The following is a 21,054-nucleotide window of genomic DNA, read 5'->3' as shown; positions in this document are numbered from 1 at the left end:
ATTGCTGTAGCTTTATAGTAAGTTTAAAATGGGGACATGTGAGTCTTCCAACTTGGGTCTTCTTTTTCAAGATTCTTTTTGCTATTCAGAGTCCCTTGCAATTCCATATCAATTTGAGAATGAGCTTTTACATTTCTAGAAGAAGAGAAAAGGGCCAGTGGGGTTTCTCTAGGCACTGCATTGAATCTGCAGATTGGTTTGGGAAGTAATCATCTCAACGATATAAATGGAAGTGATTTGGGAATGTGATTGGGACATTGCTATGGAAGGAGATGAGAGCAGGAGAGGAAAGGGACGGGATGGAGGCTGAGGTTCCCTTGGGGATGGGGCTACAGCTATGTTTGGAGATGGGGTTCTGCCCTCCTTACCTGGAGGCCACATCGAGGATCACGTCTCTGGGGTTGGCTTTGGTTTACTCGATGGGAAAGTGGCAGATTGGGCAGGTCCTTTCACCTCTAGAGAGGAGCCGGGGACGTCAGAGGATCTCCAGTCCTCTTCCCTGGCCTCAGGGGCATTCCTTTGTACTGGCGCCTTGGCCGGCATCACGCAGGGTATCTGTCACCTGGGAACCTGGTGTCAGATCCTTGAAAAGCCAGAAGAGAACTGATGCCCCCTTCACCTTCCTTCCCCCAGATGCATCCCTCTCATTCCCCAGTAACAAGGCCACTTTAGCCAAAAGGAAGGCATAGGATACACCTTGGAGCCGTCCCCACTCTCCCAAATTGAAACAGCTAATAATGTCTGATCCATGTGACCCTACAAGTCTCCTACTTTCTGCTGATTCTATTGTACATTTTGAAACCTCCTGAGGGGGCTTGTCAACACCCTGACCTCACACTCTCAGCCCAAGGACCAGAGCCTAGTACCCACTCACCCAACCACAGCTGATGCTATTCAGCTGAAAGCCACTGTGATGGGCAGTGACCTTTTATTTACGGATTTGGAAATTCTTTTTTTTTTTTTTTTGTGAGGAAGATCAGCCCTGAGCTAACGTCTACGCCAATCCTCCTCTTCTTGCTGAGGAAGATTGACCCTGGGCTAACATCTCTGCCCATCTTCCTCCACTTTATATGGGACGCCCCCATAGCATGGTCTGACAAGCGGTGCATTGGTGCGCACCCAGCATCCGAACCAGCGAACCCTCGGGCCACCCAACTGGCACGGGCGCACTTAACCGCTATGCGATGCGGCCGGCCACCGGATTTGAAAATTCTAATTTGAACAAGTTGCTGAAAGGGAAATTCACCAGGTTTCTGGGGTCACTCATGAAACCAAAACAGGAACTCCAGTGTCACAAGGACACGTGTCTGTTTCTGTTTCTTCTTTTTAGTCATCACTTACTCAAGGACACACAACTTGCACATCCCAGGCATGTTGCAGGCTCTGAGAGTCAGTGCTGAGGCTGCCCCGCGAAAGCCACCATTTTCATTAGGCTCATGGACAGGGAAGAGGAGAGATGAGAGGGGAGGTGAGAAGGGGAGGGAAGAGGAGAGGAGAGGAGCTTATGAATGAGAGAATGGGAGAAGCTCTGCTAGGCCCTGGGTAAACAATCGATGAACCTAGAGGTGACTGATGGGACCAACGTCATTATCACACTTATTTGTTTCATTGACGTTCTGGGCGAAAAAGTCCAGAACAATCACCAGATCCTCAAGTGGGTCATGACCCCATCAGAGTTAAGACAACAGGACCATGAAAGGTTTTCACTTGTCTCCTTCACAGGAATTAATCCTCCTTGGGCTTGAATACGCTTGCTCTGAGGGAGAGGGGACAGTTTCTCCTCTGAGAGAAGCCACTTGGGGTCAGAAGGAGAAGGAGCCGCTCCCCTGAGGGAGGCTGACAGTGCACTTACTGCCTGTTTGTCTTTGCACTTTCTTTTGAGGCTGTGTGTAAGTGCACAATGATGTAACATCTATGTTTCCCAGTACAGGCAGCCAAGGGATTAGTAAAATCAGCAACAGAGCAGGCTCTGAGCCTCGGCCCAACTTGCTCACTCCTGGCAGGCCCGGATGCTGTTGTAGCCTGGTTTCCAGCCCCCGACACAGGGTTGGGTCCTATGTGTGTGGGGTGGAGAGCAGCGGGGAGGTGGCTGGAGGGAGGTTCTTAGGCCTTCCCCAAGGTACAGAATCCCACAGGGCCCAGCTGAGCAACAGCATGACAGGGAGGACGGGGGGCGGCCTAGAGAAGGAGAGGTCTGAACTTCAGGCACCAATTTTCAGAAAGTCGATCTGTCAGGACAGTCATGTTGACTAGATATACCCTGAGCACAGTGCTGTCATTCATTCATCCGCCCACACGGTCACCCATTGACTATTTTATTCATTGGCTCATTCAATATTCCCTGAGCACCTGCTCTGTCAGCAGGCCTCTGCTAGTCGATGCTGGGGACACAGTGCTGGCCAGAAGTCCTAGCCCTGTGCTTCTAGTTCTCACATCCATTGGAGGCATAGACCACCCCAGACAGTCATGACTCAGAGTGAGTAGGGCTGGGAAGAAGGGCCAAGGGTGTCAGGGATGGCTTCCTGGAGGAGGAGCATCTGAGCTGTGATTTTAAGAATGAGCAAGAACTGTGATTGTGTCAGTGGAGCTCAGTCCTGGGAGGGCAGAGGGCAGAGGACAGGGCAGGGCCAGTCACCCTAGGGGCCTCGGGGAGGATTATGGACTCACCTGAGTGCCCTGGGAGCCCTGATGGGTCCTAAGCAGGGGATGGAAGTGGGGAGATGTGAGCCTGTGGGAGACCCAAGCGTCTGTCTGCTGTGAGGTGGACAGGAGGGTTGAGAGGAGACAGGAGACCAGGGAGGAGGCTTCTGATGCAGAAATAATCATGAGATTATCAGGGTCCTGACTGTTTACTCTCTCCCGAGGGGGTGGAGGATGCACGCTCCCTCCCAGAACCATGCCTCCCCTGCTCCTCAGGCCTCCCCTCTCCTCAGCTGCAGGGTAGAGGAATGTTCTCCAAACTCTGGATCAGTGCTCTTTCAGGTTGTAAAACCTGAGTTTGTAAAATGGGTACTTTAAAATTCAAATAGAAATGATTGAAAATAGAGCAGTGTGCACAGCATAGACTCTCCACCATTCCTGGGTAATTAAACTTTGTTTTGGACCGTGTGGAAGCCCCATGATGGTGTCATATCTATTTTTCCTAGTAAGTCACATACAAACGGTTAATAAGCAGGGGACTGTAAAGGCTCCAGGCACAGGCTCGCCTTCTCCTCTCCTAAGAGCCACTGACTTAGCCGCCCTGTCACGTCCTCCAAAAAATGGATTCAGGTCTCACATCCTCTGTCCCAGGTGCTTCCAGGAGGCTGAAGGTGGGCTCAGCGCCCAGCCCAGCATCCCTGCCAAAAGGAGGATGAGGTTGGCCTGGACACCAGCCAGTTCCAGAGAAAAGCACATTCCCCCTGGGGGCAGGGTTGGGGTTGGCGTCTCTGAGGAGGGAGGCGCCCAGCCCACCATCCTGGGCCTGGAGCCTGGTCTCTCCAGGGGCTGAGTCAGGACCCGGGTGGAAAGGTGGAGGGAGATCAGGGCAGGGGGTCTCAGAGGCTGCGCTGGTGGGAGGGCATTGAAGGCCAGGCCAAGGCTCCGTGGACACTGAGAGCCTCTGACTAGACAGTGATGAGGGTTTGGGGTCCAACAGCCCTGGGTTCAAAGCTTTATACTTTCTCAAAAAGTCAAATATGCCGTTTACAGGCAACACTGTTTACCTCTCTGCATAAGAGGAAGATTCAATTTTTCATGTTTGACTCTGACAGCTTTTGAGCCCCACCTCACTCACTTCCACTGCACATTTGGGCAGACCTCACACTCCCTCCCTTGGCAGCAGAAGGAAGTTCAAATCCTCCACCCCAGCCCACATGCAGGCACCTCACCCTGGTCCCAGGTCCTAGACAAAAAGAGAAAGCCAAAGTCAGCATTCCCACTTCATACAGTAAGTGAACATAAGTGAGGCCATCTTGTTACACTAAATGGCCCCAGCCCTTCCTCTGTGTGACTACTCACTGTTCTGCACATACTCTAAAAAATTCACATGCTCTCCTGATTTATGGCGTCCACTTCAGCATGTACTCCCCAATAGCTTGATAAATTAAAATTTTGTTCTATGAGTGTCTCTCCAGGAACAGGCTGGCCACTGGCAGGCAACACACCTACAAGGTATCACAGAAGAATGGAACAATGTGATGCCTGGAGCCTGTCGTGCCTGGAGACCAACATCCCTGGACCCCCTCCTTCCTTCCCATTTTCCCTATATAACTGCCTGAAGATTCTGTAATCTTTGAAGATGGGTCTCTGAGACATTAGTCACCTGTCTTCTGATTTGCAGGCTAATCTAATTAAACTTCATTTCTTGATCTCTAACTTGTAATTAATTGGCTCAGATCATGGTGAGCAGAGCAGGCCCATTGCTCAGTATCAAATTCTGGCACCCCGGGTGGGACGAGCCTCTGCCCGTGGCTAGTTGATTTGGAGGAAGCTGTTTTGGGATTTTTCCCTGCAGCTGCCAGGCGGCTTTTTTTCCTTTTCTGTTTTCCCCCCCGGGGAATTCCCTTTGTGGCTTCCTCACTTGCCGACTGCCTCTAAAGCTTCAGTGATCAGGAAATGAAGGACTGGATCCTAAGCTGACGAGCTTGCATCTGCAGCTAGGTGAGTCGTCCAGCGTGCACCTCCGGGGTACTGTCTTCCTTTTTCCGTGTCTGGGGGCCTTCGGCAGGCCAAGGTCCGTCTGGTTTAGGTGTCGTTGTTTAGAGATCAAGGAAGGTACAGACTGCCTAGTATATTATCTGGAATACTGGTCTCTGGTTTTTCTGTGGTGCACATGCCTGTGTGGTCTGTTCTCCTGTTGAGGGTGTGTGTTGTTCCACTAGTCTGTGTGCCAGTTTCTCTCTGTGTCAGAATCCCTCAGCACACTTCCAGTGCTTCTTACGTCATCTGTGGGGACGTGAAGTTTGAGACTTTTTCTGTCAAGTGTCAAGCCAGAATTGCACCCCTCAGTGTAGGCTCTGCTGTTTGTATGTTAACAAAAGCCAAGAGAGCACGGCCTGACCATCTTTTCCCCCTCTTTGTGTGTCTTGTCTGGCACCTTCTTTGCTCTCATTGTGTGGAAGTTAGGTTTGGAATTAGAGTAAGCTGGACTTGGACTTGCTGCAAAATAGAGACTTTCCGACAGACACCTGACCTCCTACACTGGCGTGGGGAAATTAGACCTTACCTCTTGCCTCTTTGGCTTGTTTACCAGTGGTGTGAGAACTGTACGTTTGGGTGGAATGGGATTTGGATAAGTCCCATAGTTATCTGGACACTCGGAGTCAAGCCCTGCACCCTTCTCTGGGTCCATTAATTGTCTGACACAAACTTTATCGCCATGGGCACCACTCCGTCTGTTCCAAAAAAATGGCCCGTCACACTGCATGCTGGCTAATTGAGCTGATTTCAGTTATGAGCCCATGACAAAGAAAAGGATGATCTGGGGCCGGCTTCAGGGCGTAGCGGTTAAGTGCGCGTGCTCCGATGCTAGTGGCCTGGGTTCGGATCCTAGGCATGCACCAACGCACCACTTGTCAGGCCATGCTGTGGTGGCGCCCCACGTAAAGTGGAGGAGGATGGGCATGCGTGTTTTCTCAGGGTCAGTCTTCCTCAGTAAAAAGAGGAGGATTGGCATAGGTGCTAGCTCAGGGCTGATCTTCTTCACAAAAAAAAAAGAAAGAAAGAAAGAAAAGGATGATCTTTTACTGTAATGTAGCCTGGCCCCAGTATACACTGGGCTCAGGAGAAAAGTGGCCCCCAAATGGGTCACTCAATTATGATGCCATCTTGCAGCTAACATTGTTGTGCAAGAAGGAAAGAAAGAAAGACAAAATCTGTTATGTTTAAGCCTTTATGCTGCTATGTCTAGATCAGGGAAGAGGGCACAATGGACCAAGCAGTCCCCAGCCTCCTCCTCCTCCCCCCGCTTTGCCAGGCCCTTGGCTTGTCTGGGGGGAAACGCCTCAAGGATTGCCAGGTCTCAGAGAGGGACTCTGCTTCTCGAACCCAGCAAGGGACGCAATTCGGTCTGGGGCCCCTTCCCGGAGCGGGGCAATTTCCACTGTGACAATATCCCATAGGCATAAATGGACAAGGGCAACTGGCTGGCTTCATTTGGATGCAGTCTCCTTTCTCTACCCTGGTTCTTTTTAATTGGAAACATTGTATATGCCTGAATGCCCTGTTCTCCTCCTGGGACCAAACCTTCTGTGTAAACTCAATGCTCAAGTGATTTTTGCTCCAGGCCAGCTAGAGGTTCAGGTGCCCCTGGAACAATCATCCTTGTGGTTCCAGATGGCCCTGTCAAGTGTTCAGACACCACTGCCAGACCCGCTGTCACCCGAAAACTTCAAGGAGGTAAGACAGGACCTATGGGCAAAAGGGAAGCCTGGGAAAGCAAAGGATGTCCAGCCAATACATATAGCCTGAAACAATATCTGCTAAAACAGGAGGCTTAAAAGGGCATTCAACCAGTGCTGCAGAAATTCCTGGTGGCAAAATTAATCAGACCTGCCCAGTCACCACATAATACTCCTATTCTCTGGGTCAAAAAAAATAAAAACATTCAGAGAAATATCCATTTGTTCAGGACCTTCGTGCCATAAATAAGGTGGTTCAGGGCCTGCACCCTGTGGTGCCCAGCCCTTACACCTTGCTAACCAACATTCCAGGTGAATATGGCTGGTTTTCAGTTTTGGATGTAAAGAATGCATTCTTCTGCATACTGCTCAAAGAATCACAACAACTCTTTGCCTTTGAATGGCGTGACCCAGACACTTGGGCCACTCAAAAATATTGTTGGACAGTGCTCCTCCAGGGCTTCAAAACCTCCCCTACGCTATTTGGGGAGGCCCTAGTTAAAGACTAGAGCCACTTACAATCACAAGAAGGATTGCTGGTACAGTACGTGGATGACTTGCTGATAGTGAGCCCCACTTATGAGCAGTGTCTGGACAACACAAGAAAGACCTTAAATCATTTGGATGAATGTGGGTACAAGGTCTCAAAAAAAAAAAAAAACGCACCGATCTGCAAACAAAATTTACATACGTAGGGTTGACATTCTCAGAAGGCCAGAGGGAACTGCTGCCAGACCAATAAAGGGCTAGAGCATGCATGACCCTCCCACCACCCTGCAACAGCCACGAGGATTCTTGGGCATGGCTGGTGTCTGAAAACCCCTCTATGAGGTTCTAAAAAGGCTGGACTGGGAGCCACCAGAATGGACAAAGGAGTGTCAGATAGACTTTGATACAATCAGGGCAAACTTAGTTTCAGCCCCAGCTTTGAGACTTCCCAACTTGGACAAGCCCTTCAGCCTCTATGTACATGAAACGCAGGGAATAAACTTGGGGGCTTTAGTTCAAAAACTGGGCAGGACCCCCTGGCCAATGGCTTATTTTTCCAAGTAATTAGATCAGACTGTCAAAGACTAGGTCCCTGCCTCAGGGCAGTGGCTGCTCCCTGTGACACCCAGCAGGAAGCTGAAAATTTCACCCTGGGCCAACTCACCACGGTATATGTGCCACATCAAGTACTCACATTATTGGAGCAAAAAGGGGGATGCTGGCTCACTTCAGGAGGGATGGACAAATACCAGGCCATCCTTTTGGAAAATCCAAATGTACAGATGCAAGTATCGTCCTCCCTAAACCCAGCCACCTTACTCCCTGATGAGACATCAGAAGCCTTAGAACATGACTGCTTACAAGTTATGGGGACAGTGTCTTCTAGGTGACCTGATTTGTTGGACTGTCCGCTGGAAGAACTGGACTTGGAACTCTTCACAGATGACAACAGCCTCACGGATCAAGGTAAGAGATACAGGGGATATGAGGTCATAACTTCACAAGAGCCTTTGGAGGCTAACACCCTACCCCCAGGAAGCTTGGCTCAAAAGGCAGAAATCATCACGCTCACTCGAGCTCTACGTCTAGCTCAAGGGAAAAAAGTAAATATATACAAAGTTTCCTGGTATGCCTTTGCTGTAGTTCATGCTCATGGGACAATCTGGAAGGAAAGGGGACTCTTAACAGGAGCAAAAAAGGAAATGAGACACGGCCCTAAAAGTCTTAAAACTGCTTGGTGCTGTTGATGAGCCTGCCCAGGGAGCTACCGTGCATTGCCCCGGACACCAGAGGGAGAATCTATTGGGTCCAGAAATGCATCATAGGGCCCCACCTCTAAACGACTATGCAACAGGTGACTAAAAATTGTGCCACCTGTGCAAAGAACAACCCCAAGACCACTTCCACTCCCCCACATCTGGGCACTCAGCATAAAGCGAAATGGCCTACTAAAGACTGGCAAATACACTTTACCCAGATGCATGGGCAACACGGAATTTCAGGTTTTTGTTAGTGTTTGTGGACACCTTCACTGGGTGGGTAAAAGCCTTTCCCACTAGGACTGAGAAAACATCAGAAGTCACTCCCATGCTGCTAAAAAAATCACCCGTAGGTCTGGTCTGCCTATTACTTTACAGAATGATAGTGGACCAGCGTTTGTCTCCCAAATAACCCAACAAGTGTCCAGAAGCTTAACCATCTGATGAATACTATACTCAGCTTGGAAAGCTCAATTAACTGAAAAAAAATGCAAAGAAAAATCACACCTTAAAAAAAAAAATAACCAAAATCAGTCAGGAACACAACTCCCTTGGGATAAGGTGCTGGCCCTTGCCCTGTTAAGGGTCAGAGAAGCTCCCTGAAGTAGACTAAAGTTGAATTCTTTTAAAATTCTATATGGGAGACTCCTTCAGGCATGTTCCCTGGGATTGAATCTCTGGACGTTTTCAGGAACGTTATGATTACGAATTATGATAAATCATTAAGCTCTGTATTAACTTCTGTCCATGAGTTTGCTCCTCGTAGGTCTGCATATCCACCTGATGTCCCTCCACATGGCTTCTGATCTGGTGATCATGTTTTACTGAAAACTTGGAAAGACCAGGGACCCGAAAAGCAGTTGTCATCCAAGTGGATGGGCCCTTTTAAGTGGTGAGAAGAAGATTTGGGTGAATTCTTCTATTCTCTTGAGATTCCCCAAAATATCCTGAGGTTCTTTGCACTTGTCAGGGAAGTGACCTTCTTTACTCACCTGGCAGGGCTTCTGGGAACCCTGTAAACAAGGTACCAGGCCAATATTTTCAAGGGGCTTTATTTCATAAAGTGAGTCTTTCTCCCTTAGTGATCTGGTCATATCTGAGTCTATGCATGTTTCTCTCAAATGTAACAATGCAGTCAAAGCTCTGGTAACATCACCAGAGTTTCCAATTGTGTCTCATTATAAGGAGAACAGATTCTTATTGATCTTATGCAAATAACTATATTGCCATGAGTATAAGAATAGTCACTCACTAAGAGTTCCTAATTTCTGGAGGCATCAGGTAGAGAGAAAAAGGTAAATGGTTCAATTCTGCTCACAAAGATGTAATTTGCAAACTGCTATAAGCCATAGTTAGCTTAAGAGAAAAGAGGAAAAGGTTTTCTTAAATCTGAAAAACAAAACATTAAAAAATCAGCAATGTTTCAAATAAAAAAGTCATAAAAATTATAATCATCCTCATCAGTTCATTTAGTCCCATAACTCTTTATCTTTTGTTAGTGGTTTCATGAAGTCATCAGTTTCTCTGTTAGAGTTCTATAATTTCCCACTTAGTTCAGTTTTACGATCCAAAAGTTCATCAGAAATCAGTATTCTAGAGTAAGTGTCAGAGTCATTTCCATGAATCTCTCTGAAAATGAGGACATGCCTATTTCAATCAAACCAACAAACTTAAACAAGCTTTCATTTACTAAAGATCATTTACTTTAAACCAGTTAAATAGAGTTCTTAATTTAGGCCATACCATCTGGAGGTAGAAAAATATCTCACACTGTATGGGCTCAGGCAACTCTATTGACTTCCTTTAGTACGCTTAATTAACATTATCTGAAGGGCAGATTTATATGCTGTTTTACCCTATCAATACCGGGGGAATGTTTCCCCCAGTGAGACACCATGTCTATCCCCACAATACAATTTATAATACAATCATGCAAAAGAGCTGTAATCACTTAATTCCACCAACTCTTGTACCTCCAATCATAGCTTTCATTAGGACTTCATCCACAAGTCTTATAATATTAGGTAGGGGAGGCATTCCCATCCAGATACAATGTCAATTTTGAAAGCACACTCAAGCAAAGTTGATATAATCTCTTTATATAAAATTATCTCAAACATTCCAACCTTTATAATCTTATCAATACTTATATGTTTACATTTTTTCAATTTAATTGCAGCCTGAGTCAGAAACTTAAGGCTAGTCATTATTGTTTTTTTGTATTTCCTTTTTAATTTGGTCTTTTCATAGGTACCAATAAAACAATTATGATGAGAGCTCTCTAAAAATTTATCCAATTTAGAGATTTTCCAATTTAAGGATCCATGATCCGGCAGTTTTCTCCAGAGTCTTAAGAACATTGTGGCCATGTGATGTTATAACAGAATATGACCTTTTTCCTTTTCATTGGCTTGTAGCTAAAAGTCTCCAAATTTTGGAAAATGTAACCCAGGGGGGTAGAGGTAGGGGTCAATTTAGTGTTCTTCATAGCTGACTTGCACACAAGATCAATGCACCCACGCAAAGATAAAATCCGACACCTGACAAATGCAAAATCAAAAGTAGACTCAAGTCCAATGCATTTCTCCACTCCACGTAAGCATTTTGCTGAGGCTGGCTGACACCAGCAGGAAGAATGGAGCAGCAGGGGAAGGCCCCTGGGCAAAGAAGCCCGGGCAGCTGCTGGGGGCCACTGATCACTCGAACCTTCACCAGGAGGCCAGCCAGCCACAGGCATGCGACTCCTGGTGGCTCACCAAAATTAATACCGAACCTCTTAATCTCAAGTTTGTGTGCCTGATGTGCAGTAAGCCAATCACTGAGACACTGAGACATCAGTGCTTGGAGGTGGGGAAAGGTTTATTCGAATTGGCCAAAACAAGAAGGTGGGAGAATAAGTTCTCTCAAATCTACCTTAAGAAGAGAAGAGAGCAGGGGGTTTTATGGAGCTAAGGGGCTTGGGAGGTGGAGTTTCAGAGAAACAAAGGGGTCACTCCTGATGAGCCCCTGGGAAATCTGACTTTTGGACAGCAACGGCAGCTGGGGGCTGGTTATCTGGTGATGGTAACTTCCTTGAAGGCATTTTCCTTCTGCAAAACAAGCTCATAAATCCTTGCGACCCTTGAGTCCCCCCTCAGGTTAAACAGGAAAACAGCAAATTGACAAGATTCACTTCTTCTCATAACAAGGTGGAAAGGTAATCATATTAAATACATACAGTAACCCTCAGGTACCCTCTCCATGTTTTTTTTGTTTGTTTGTTTCCTGACAGTTTATTTGGTGAAGGAATAAGGTAGTTTGTACTGTAATTTTCCACAAAGACTGTGCCTTTACCAAGGACCTGTCCACCATGTGGTTGAACTTGATTCTCTGTTTCCAGTCAATTGCCTCCTGTTTCCAGTAAATCGATGATGGAGTGACATCAAGGGTCTTTCCACCAGGAAGTGCACATCAAGCTGTCTCTCAAGTGGCCAGGCTGGCAGCCGTGGATGGTTACGGCTGAGATCCATTCATTCATTAGGCTCACAAAGTGGTAATAATGTCACTCTGCCTTTGCTTTTCTATCTTTATTATTTGGACTACTTCTATACAAAAAACAACCTCCCTTTCTCAACTAAGTGAATCTCTTGAGGTCCAGTTCTTATGTGAATTGGAAAGGCAGGATAAATGGTTGGGTCTTTATCTTTTTTGTCTTTTAGCCAGTTTTCGTAATACACACCTCGTCTCCCTCATCCTGTAAACAGGAAGATGGCTTGTCTATTCTTTTCCTGTTCCTGGGTAAGAAATGTTAAAAAACAAAATCCAACTGAGTAAATTTTAAAGATCTTACAGGCTTCCTTCAAAGATTCATGAACCGGGCAGTATCCTGTCTAGCATATAGAAAGGATCTCCGAAGAGCTGTCCAAGGCAAGAGATTTTTAGGCATAAGGGAGCAGGAACAGGGAAGTTATGTTAGGCAAAAAGGCAGCTTGGTTATTGCAAGCTCCCCTTCCTTTAGGTGATGGCTGGGGTCTATCAGGCAGATGACCTGATTAGTGATGAGCAGATTCCTGGTTGAGGGGTTTAAGATTCCATGTCTGGGAGAGCTGAAACTGTCACTGAGTGAAATCTTGCTTTGGTGATGACATGAGACTTAGCATAAGTGACTCCATTTAGGGCCTGTTGCCTTGTTTTTAGCAGGAAGAGAGCTGTCTCCACTCACCACCCAGAGAAGAATCAGATCCGTCCTCCTCACTGTCCTGTGTGCTTCTCTCCTGGGCTCTCACATCCTCTGTGTGCTTCCTCGTCTAGGCTTCGACCACCACCAAACACAGCACAGCAGCGACAGTGGACACAGCGAGAGGAGCCGCAGCAGGAGCAGCCGCACAGGAAGCGCTCTGACCTTGAGTTCCTGGAGGTCACCATGAAATGAGCTTCGATTATACCCAGTGGGCTCTTCTTCACACGAGGATCCTACACCAACTCTGCCTCCAGCTCCCTGGACCCCGAGGGCTCCCCCAGCTCCTCACCAGAGACTGCAGGGACCGTGGTGTTCAGCCCGCAGTGTCCCACGTGGCAGGCGAACCTCTGCTCCTCTCCACGGAGGACCCGAGTGTCCACCCAGGTCTGGTAGGTCCCATCCCCACTGGGCAAGCTGACCCCAGGCCCAAAGGTGCCTTGGTGCATGGGCTCCCCATCCCGAAGCCAGGTCAGGATGGCACCCCGAGGATAGAAGCTAAAAGCCCAGCACCTCAGGAGGACCTTGCCCAGCATGTTCTTACTGCGGGTCACAGTCACTAACGGGGCATCTGGGGGGAGACAAAGCAGAGTTCAGTGAGGCCAAGGAGGCTCCCTCCTTCCACTGCAGGGAAACCAAGAGCAGGAACCAGCCAACCCTTATAAATGACCCATGCACATTCACCCCAGCCACCCCTCCAGGGGGGTTACGTCCCCAGTGGAGAGAGAACTGTGGGAGGCCCCCACGTTGCTCCAACAGTCCCCGGCCCTCGCCCACCTGGAAAGCCTGAGAGAAGATGAACTCCCTGCTCTCAGGGGCCATCGGATCCACCTGAGGATGCTCAGCACACAGTTTTGAAGAATTTATAGGTACTGATGGGACAAAGGGGCTGCTCTGGTCTACAGGGAGTGAGAATCCTGCCTCGGTGATGTACCTCCTTCCTTCCCAACAGAATCGGTTCCACATGCTCCGGGGGGATGGAGGGACTGTCCACAAGGATGGCCAGCTGGCCCTGCAGCCCGATTTTTTCGTGCTGGGCCTCACTTTCCTCTGGAGACCTCTGGTTGATTATAGGTATTTTCATCCACCACCACCCCCGCCCACACACACACAGTATCTACCCTTTCGTTTTATTTTATGTCATAAGACTTAGATGAAGAGGAAACTTAAAAGTGGACTTTTCTAAAAGTGAAAGTAGAACAGAAGTGGAATGACCCTGGTAATATGATTCTGGATGGTTTGCCTTTGAACATGTGACCCTTGCTCCAGAGCTGGAATATTTTGTTCTATCTTGGCTTCCAACCAGGTTGGCTTCATCCTAGGGCCTCCGCCAAGGAGTTCAAACCTAGATGTCTCTCCCCGTCAAGTCAACATCCCAGAGAATGAGGGTCTTGGAGAGAAAAGGTTTCCCTCTCCTGCCTGCCTGGGGCTTGAGGTCTGAGATGTGGGCTCACATTTGAGGGCACTCCGCTTCTCCAGCTGATTGAGCAGCAATGTGTCCAGAGGAGACCCCTCACCCACCCACATGAGTGTGCTTCTCCGACAATTCAGTCAGAACTCAGCACCTAGTCCAAGGCCAGTGCAGGACAGCCACTCAGAGAACAAGAGGAAAGTTCTCTTCCTTGTAGGAACCAGGGGTAGACTCAGTGGGTGGACCCTCCCGCCCAGGTGAGTACCTGTATTCTCCAGGAGGCCACTCCAGGAGGCCAAATATCTCCAGAGTTGTTCAGGACAAGTCACACGCAGGAAAGTCTCAACCAGATCAGCCCTGGGGCCTTGGGTCTCCCAGAGCTTCTTGATGTGCTGGGCTGAGGGCGTGGCCAACGTCCAAGTGAGGGTCTGTGAGTCGAAGGTGAGGAAGTCCTGCCCTTTGTAGCCCAAGCGCCAGAAGCCTCTAGTGCTGAGGTCTCCTTGTAGCTCACAGCCCAATGTGGCCTGGAGGGAGTGAAGGCCTGGCCCATCCCAGGCAGTGACCTGTCACCTCACTGTCCCAGAACCTCTACACCCAACAGGACTCCCGCCCAGAGGGGTATGTCGTCTCCTCCACCCAAATGTGAGGAACCTGGTATAGTCTCAGGGGGGCCTCACCTCTCTGTGCAATTCCAGCCTTGCTGGGCCCTCCCCTCCCCCAGCTGCAGGATAAACAGGGCAGGGACCAGACTCAGACCCACGTGCCCCTGGCTCTGCCCCCACTCACCCCGGCCCTGCCCCTGCTGGCCCATGACCTCTGTCAGCATCTGCCTGAGTTGCCGCTCCTTCTCCTTCAGGTCCTTGGTCTCTGTCTCCCAGGTCTCAGCTCCCAAGTCCGTTTCGATCCCTAGACCCTGGGGCTCTGCCTTGTGGCTCTCGCCATCATAGCGCAAGAAAAGCTCATCATCAAAGTACCCCAGGGCCAGGAACTGGGGCTTCCCAGGTCTGTCCAGAGACAGGGCCATGAGGTCGTAGCGGAGAGTGTGGGTTCCTGAGGGAGGAGGACACGTGGGTGATTCACATGGCCAAGTTCCATGTTTCTAACACTGCCTCTGTCTTGAGTTACTTAAATCGGGCTATTGTGTCCTGACGCATCCCAGAGGGGAGTGCAAGGAACCAAGCAGAGTGTTTTGTGATGGACAGGATGAGAGGAATAGATGGTCCGGCAAAAAGACTAGGGTGGAAAGAGATTAGAGAGGAGTTAAGACGTGGAAGAGAAAGCCGAAGTATATTTGGGCAGAGAGACGGAAGCAGAAATGACTGAGATCACAGCTGCACAGGGCAGGAGACTGGGAGCCTCAGAAAGGCAGAACGGAAATTTCCCACGGTCTTCTACACCCAGAAAAGAAGAACTGCCAGGCTCTCAGCTGAAACCTCTGAAGACCACAGCGCCAGTTGTGGAATCCTCCTAGAACTGTGACCTTGTGCCGACCCAGGTGGATCCTGATTGAATTGAGGTGATAAGGCCCTTGTATCTGCTGAAGTGAGGGAAAGAATCAACCTTTCCTGGGCGGCAAATAACATCAACTGAAGCCAAGACGGGTGTAATGTAGGTAACGGACAGGATTCAACGTGAATTTGTTGACCTCTAAAGAGTCAGGAATACAAGACTGGTAATCAAGAAATAGAGAAGATCCCAGAGAACTGGAGCTGACCTGCAAATGATTCCAATGTTGGTATTAGCAGAAAAAAATTTTAATATTAACATGTTTAAGAAACTGGAAGAATAGGGCCGGCCCCGTGGCTTAGTGGTTAAGTGAGCGCGCTCCACTGCTGGCGACCCGGGTTCGGATCCCGGGCTCGCACTGACGCGCTGCTTCTCCTGCCATGCTGAGGCCGCGTCCCACATACAGCAACTAGAAGGATGTGCAGCTATGACACACAACTATCTACTGGGGCTTTGGGGGGAAAAATAAATAAATAAAATCTTTAAAAAAAAAAAAGAAACTGGAAGAAAATGGGCAAAATATTTGGAAGTAAAGAGTATTTCAACAGAGAACTGAAATATACAAAAATAAAATGGGAATTCTAGAAATGAAATACACAATATCTGAAGTTGTGAACTCATTGGATGGGACATGCAGCAGATTAGACAGAGAAAAACAGAACTAGTGAGATGGACCATGGGAAAATGGAATATACAAAAACAGAAGAAAAGAGAAATATGAATGGAGAAAAGGGGAAAGCTAAGTATAAGTGACATGTGCGACCCTCTCATCTATACACTGGAGTTTCAGAAGAGAAGAGAGAAAATGCAACACTGCTATTATTCAAAGAGATAATAGCCAAGAATTTCCCAGGACAGATGAAAGGTAAACACCAGGTTCAGGAAGCTCTCAGCTTTAAGCGGGATAAACAGAAACAAAGCCACCGGAGAACATCATGGCCAAAATATTGACCATCCAAGACAGGCAGAAACATTGAAAAGAAAAACACCCAGAGAAAAGAAGACATTACTTTTAGGGAGCAATTTATAAGACCGTCAGAGCTGACTTCTCAACAGAATTTATGGAAAGCAGAACACAATGAAACGACATCTTCCAAGTGCTGAAATAAACTCATCGCCACCTTACAAATCTATAGCCAGGAAAAATACTATACTGGAAGGAAGTCAAAATAAAGATGATTTAAGAAAAAAAATGTGCATAGTCGCTGCTATCAGATCTGCACTAAAGGAAAAGCCAATGGGAGCTCTTCAGGCAGAGGAGATGTTATCCCAGAATGAAAGAAGCAAACGCAGGCAGGAAGTCCAAAGGCCAACTGTGTGAGTAGATCCGAGGAATACTGAAGGAACAGAACAATCATTTTCATGTTCTGTGGAATTGAAAGTATATGTACAACTAAAGTTTATGACAACAATTTTGTGAGAGTTTGGGGCGGCGGGAAATGAGTTTAAAGGTCTAGCAATAGCTAGGAATTGTTAAAAGTCATAATTAGTACTTGACTACAATACTAATACATATTACAATCCCTAGAATGACCACTGTGAGAAGAGTAAGAGATGTACATTTAACAAATTAATAGAAGAAAAACATGGAGTATTGAAAAAGCTAGATACGCAAAAGAAGGAAAGAAAAAGAGATAAAAAGGAACAAATAGATTGGCTAAATAGAAGATATAGAGCGAGACGGTGGATATAAATCCAAACATAACAGTAATTACATTAATGTGAGTGGACTAAAAAACCCAGGCAAAACAATAAGGTTATCATATTAAAAGGTTAAAAGAAAAAGTTACAAAATCAAATTATGTTGCCTATAAGAGTCACACACAGACATCGGAAGACTGGAAGGGAAATAATGGAAAAATGATATAAATGTCAGCTCTAACCAGAAGAAGGCAGGAATCGCTCTACTAACATCAGAGGAGGTTTTAACACAAAAAGCACTATTTGAGTAAAGAGAGGCCCATGCAATGGGAGATTTCACCATCATAAATCTGTATGTTTCCAATTACAAAGCTTTAGAGTACATACAGCAAAATTAGCAAAACTAAAAGGAGACACAGATCCAAACCACTTCGAGAGATGTTAACAACTCTCTCACAATAACCAGAGAACAGGCAGACATAAAATCCGTAAGGTACACAGTCTGAACCACAGAATTAACCTGACACGGTTGACCCACAGGGAACAGACGGTATTTCTATGTGCACAGGGAACATTTGCCAAAATCAGCCACACCCTGAAACATGAAGAAAGATTCACCAAGTGTCAGAGGATTGAGACCATTCGGAATATGTCATCTGACCACTGTGGTAATAAGCTAGAAATCAATTTTTAAAAAAGATATCTAGAAAACCCCCAATTGCTTGGAAATTAAACAGCACACTTGATATAGTCCATGGGTCAAAGAAAAAACCGTAAGGGAAATTACAAAATATTTAGAACTGAATGAGAATGAAAACAATACATATCGCACCTTGGAGTGCAGTTGAAGTAGTGACTGGAGAACAAGTAACAGCCTTAAATGCATATTTTAGAAAAAAAGAAAGACTAAATAGTGAACCCTTTCAGCTTCAATCTCAAGAAATTAGAAAAGGAACATAAAATACATAACAAAAGTCAAAAGATATAATAAAAATAAAAGGAGAAATCAGTGAAGTAGAAAATTATATACAATAAAAATGGACAAATTTCTCAGAAAAAAAAATTCATCTTACCAAAGCTGATATAAGAAGAAAAAGTCAATAGTCCCTTAAATATTAAGAAATTAAGGCCATGATTAAATATTTCCCAGCAAGAAAACTGCAGGCTCAGATGGCTTCATTGGTTAATGCTAACAAACGTGTAAGATTAAAACGGTATTATACAAACTGTACTAGAAGATGGAACACGAGAGAGCACCCCAGAGACGTTTCATAAGGCCAGCACAAATCTGATGCCCCCTGCGGGTCCACCTCCCCAGACCTTTACCACCCCCATACTGCAGCCCCTCAGACACTCGCCCCCTTCCGAGGACCCCAGATACTCACCATCCCCCACCATGGCTCCCAAATACCAGCTTCCCTGCTGATCACCTTCCCCCTTCACGAGGACCACACACACACAGACACACAACACACACACACACACACACACACACACACACACACACTTACCATCCCTCTCAGTAGCCACCTACATGCTCCTTGCTACTTCCCTCACTCACTGCTCCTTTCATCGCAGCCCCCCACCCCACTTCCCGCCACCACACTGCCTCCTTCAGACCCTCACCTGCCTCCCAGCCATCCCCAGAGACCCTCACCGTCCCCCACCTCGGGCCCCAGGCACTCACCTGGCTCCCTGCGGACACCCCATCCAGACATCGCCCCCCCCCCCCCCCGCGGAGTTCCTGGGACACTAGGACCACCCCCCTCTCCACGTGTCTTCGGGAACCCTCACCGTCCTCCCTGCCCGCGCCTCCGGGTCCTACAAACACTCACCGCCTCCTCCCAGGTCCCCACTCACGGGCCCCTGCGGACCCTCAGTCCCAGGAAACACGGCGCCGAGACCACCACCCTGCAGACACCCACCGGACCCTCCCCACATCCCCTCTCTCCGCCGCCGGGCGACTCAAACGCTCCTGCCCCCTTCGGTAGAGCCCCCTGCAAGCGCGCCCTCCACAAGTCCTAACGTCCCCCTCTCCTCCCGCCAGCCCCACACGAAGCCCGGTCCCCCATCCGCACCCAGACTCCCCCCATCCCCCACCGCCACCCAGGCGCTCACCAGGGGGGAACCCCCGCGACTCCTCCAGCAGCAGCAACAGGAGCAGCAGGTGGCTCAGGGCTCTGGGGTCCCCGGGGAAAATCATCCCCATTCCTGTGAGAGTTCTGGGTGAGCAATTTGAAAGCAATTCGTTTTCAGCATCCGCTTTCGTTTTCGATCTTGTTAAAGACTGACAGCCAAGGGGCGGGCCCCGTGGCTTAGCGGTTAAGTGCACGCGCTCTGCTGCTGGAGGCGGATCCCAGGCGCGCACCCACGCCCCGCTTCTCTGGCCATGCTGAGGCCGTGTCCCACATACAGCAACTAGAAGGATGTGCAGCTATGACATACAACTATCTACTGGGGCTTTGGGGGAAAAATAAATAAAATAAAATTATTTAAAAAAAAAAAAAAGAAAAAGACTGACGGCCCAGTCCACCCTACTCTGATTGGGTGTATGGAGAGCCCCAGAGGCCCCCAAGACCCCACCTCGACATCAGCTCTGCCCAGGACCCCAAGTCTGTGCCTCAAGGGTCTCAGATTCCCCCTGGCTGAGGAGGCGGAGGGGCTGAAGTCTGTCTGGTCCCGGGTGTTCGGGGTCTCCGTACCCCCACCCACGGGCCCGTCTGAGTCCCTGCCCTGTGTCTGCCCAGCTGTGGCTGCCCCTGCCGAGGACAGACCGCATCCCACAACAGGGTGGGGTCTGCTGTGTGTGGAGCTCAGAAGCCCCTTCCCCACAGGCTGAGTTATGTAACTCCAGTCTCCCTACCCCTGCACCCCTTCCCTCAGACTAAGCCCCTCCTCCTCTCCTTTCTTCCCTAGGTAAAGGAAGTGGGAGGGTCTCAGCCCCCTAGGGAGGTCACCAGTCAGGGCTGAGGCTTTTCCTCCATGTAAGTGAGCCTGGCAGGCAGACTGTGAGCAGAGGGACTTGCAGTCTCGCCCAGGACAAGATCCTACTGCTGTGGGGAGGGTCTCACCATCACCAGGTCCAGCTGGGGGGCCCTGGGAAAGGGTCTTTGGGACAAGATCCTGCTGTGAGGGAGGGTCTGGGGCCTGGTGGAGGCCAGGGTGTCAGGGAGGAGGCTGCAGAAGGAACGTGGCAGAGATGCTGTTGCTTGGTGAGTGTGTTTGTGTGGGGGTGCCCCAGGGGAGGGGATTCTGGGGGGGTGTGAAAGAGCTCCAGTAGGGGGCGCTGTGCAGGTGAGAAGGGAAGGCGTCTGGGGCCTGCAAGCCCAGGGAAGCCGACAGTGAGCCTCGAGGGGCCTCCACAGCCCTCAGGCCTCAAGACCAACGTGACAGGAGCAAGTGGACGCCCCTGAGGGCAGACCCCTCCAGGCCCAGAAACCCCCCAAGTCCCTCAGGGCCACATTCATGGTGATGGGGTGGGGAGGAGAGAGATGCATCTCATGTCAGAAGGGGAGGCTGGGACCCTTCCCCAGCAGGGGGGCCCCACGGGGCACAGCTGTGCAGAAACGTCACATGAGGAGGACACAGGGGTGGGGGAGACAGTTGGAAGGGAAAGAGGTTTGCAAAGAACTTCAGGCAGCAATTCTGGAAAGTTACTATGTGAAGATGCAAACATCCAGTCAGATACACGTGGAAAACAGTGCTTTCATCCATCATCCATCCATCCATCCATCCATTTATTCATTCACTATTCCCTGAGCATCTGCCCTGAGCTAGATGATGCTGGGGACACATGGTGACTTAGGCCCAGGCCCTGTCCTTCTGAGTCTTTCCGTCCAGTGGAGAACACAGGCTGGATGGGAGGAGATCAGAGGTGTCTAGCTGCAGGAGGGGACTTGTGAGATGAGATTTTAAGAATGGGAGAGAACTGTGACTATTTCAGAGAGGCTGAACACTGGGAGGGCAGAGGGCAGGCAGGGAGAGAGGCCAGCAGGGGCGGTCACCTTGTGGGGCTCCATGAGGACTATGGATTTTATCCTAGTGCACCGGGAGCCACGGATGCGTCATAAGCAGGAAATGGAAGTGGTGGTGAGATAGGTAGGTAGGTAGACATGAGCAGAGGATCGTGGCTGGAGACCTTGCTGCATCAGT

At 48.7% G+C, this 21,054-nt stretch overlaps 1 protein-coding gene across 4 annotated transcripts in view; it reads right to left on the bottom strand.

Moving 5' to 3' along the window:
- Positions 1-19,181, bottom strand: part of LOC131397025 (MHC class I-like protein MILL1) — a 138,607-nt gene extending 119,426 nt beyond the window's left edge. For 3 of the 4 annotated variants that reach the window (XR_009216714.1, XR_009216713.1, XM_058529644.1), the window contains exons 1-3: positions 19,021-19,181; positions 14,542-14,805; positions 14,021-14,296 (exon numbers count right to left, since the gene is read on the bottom strand). Coding sequence is in view for 2 of the 4 variants with exons in the window: in XM_058529644.1 (XP_058385627.1) it covers positions 14,021-14,296; positions 14,542-14,805; positions 19,021-19,111 (631 nt within the window). In the remaining 2 variants the exon portion in view is untranslated. Of the gene's footprint in view, positions 1-10,969; positions 12,519-12,636; positions 12,916-14,020; positions 14,297-14,541; positions 14,806-19,020 lie in introns of those variants that run through there. The other variant, XM_058529645.1, reaches the window with a different exon arrangement.
- Between the last annotated feature and the right edge of the window lie 1,873 nt (positions 19,182-21,054).

This window comes from Diceros bicornis, chromosome 34, assembly GCF_020826845.1.
Source record: "Diceros bicornis minor isolate mBicDic1 chromosome 34, mDicBic1.mat.cur, whole genome shotgun sequence".
Classification (NCBI taxonomy): Eukaryota; Metazoa; Chordata; class Mammalia; order Perissodactyla; family Rhinocerotidae; genus Diceros; species Diceros bicornis.
Note: the sequence above shows the minus strand (reverse complement) of the source record. Positions and strands in the feature narration are given on the sequence as shown.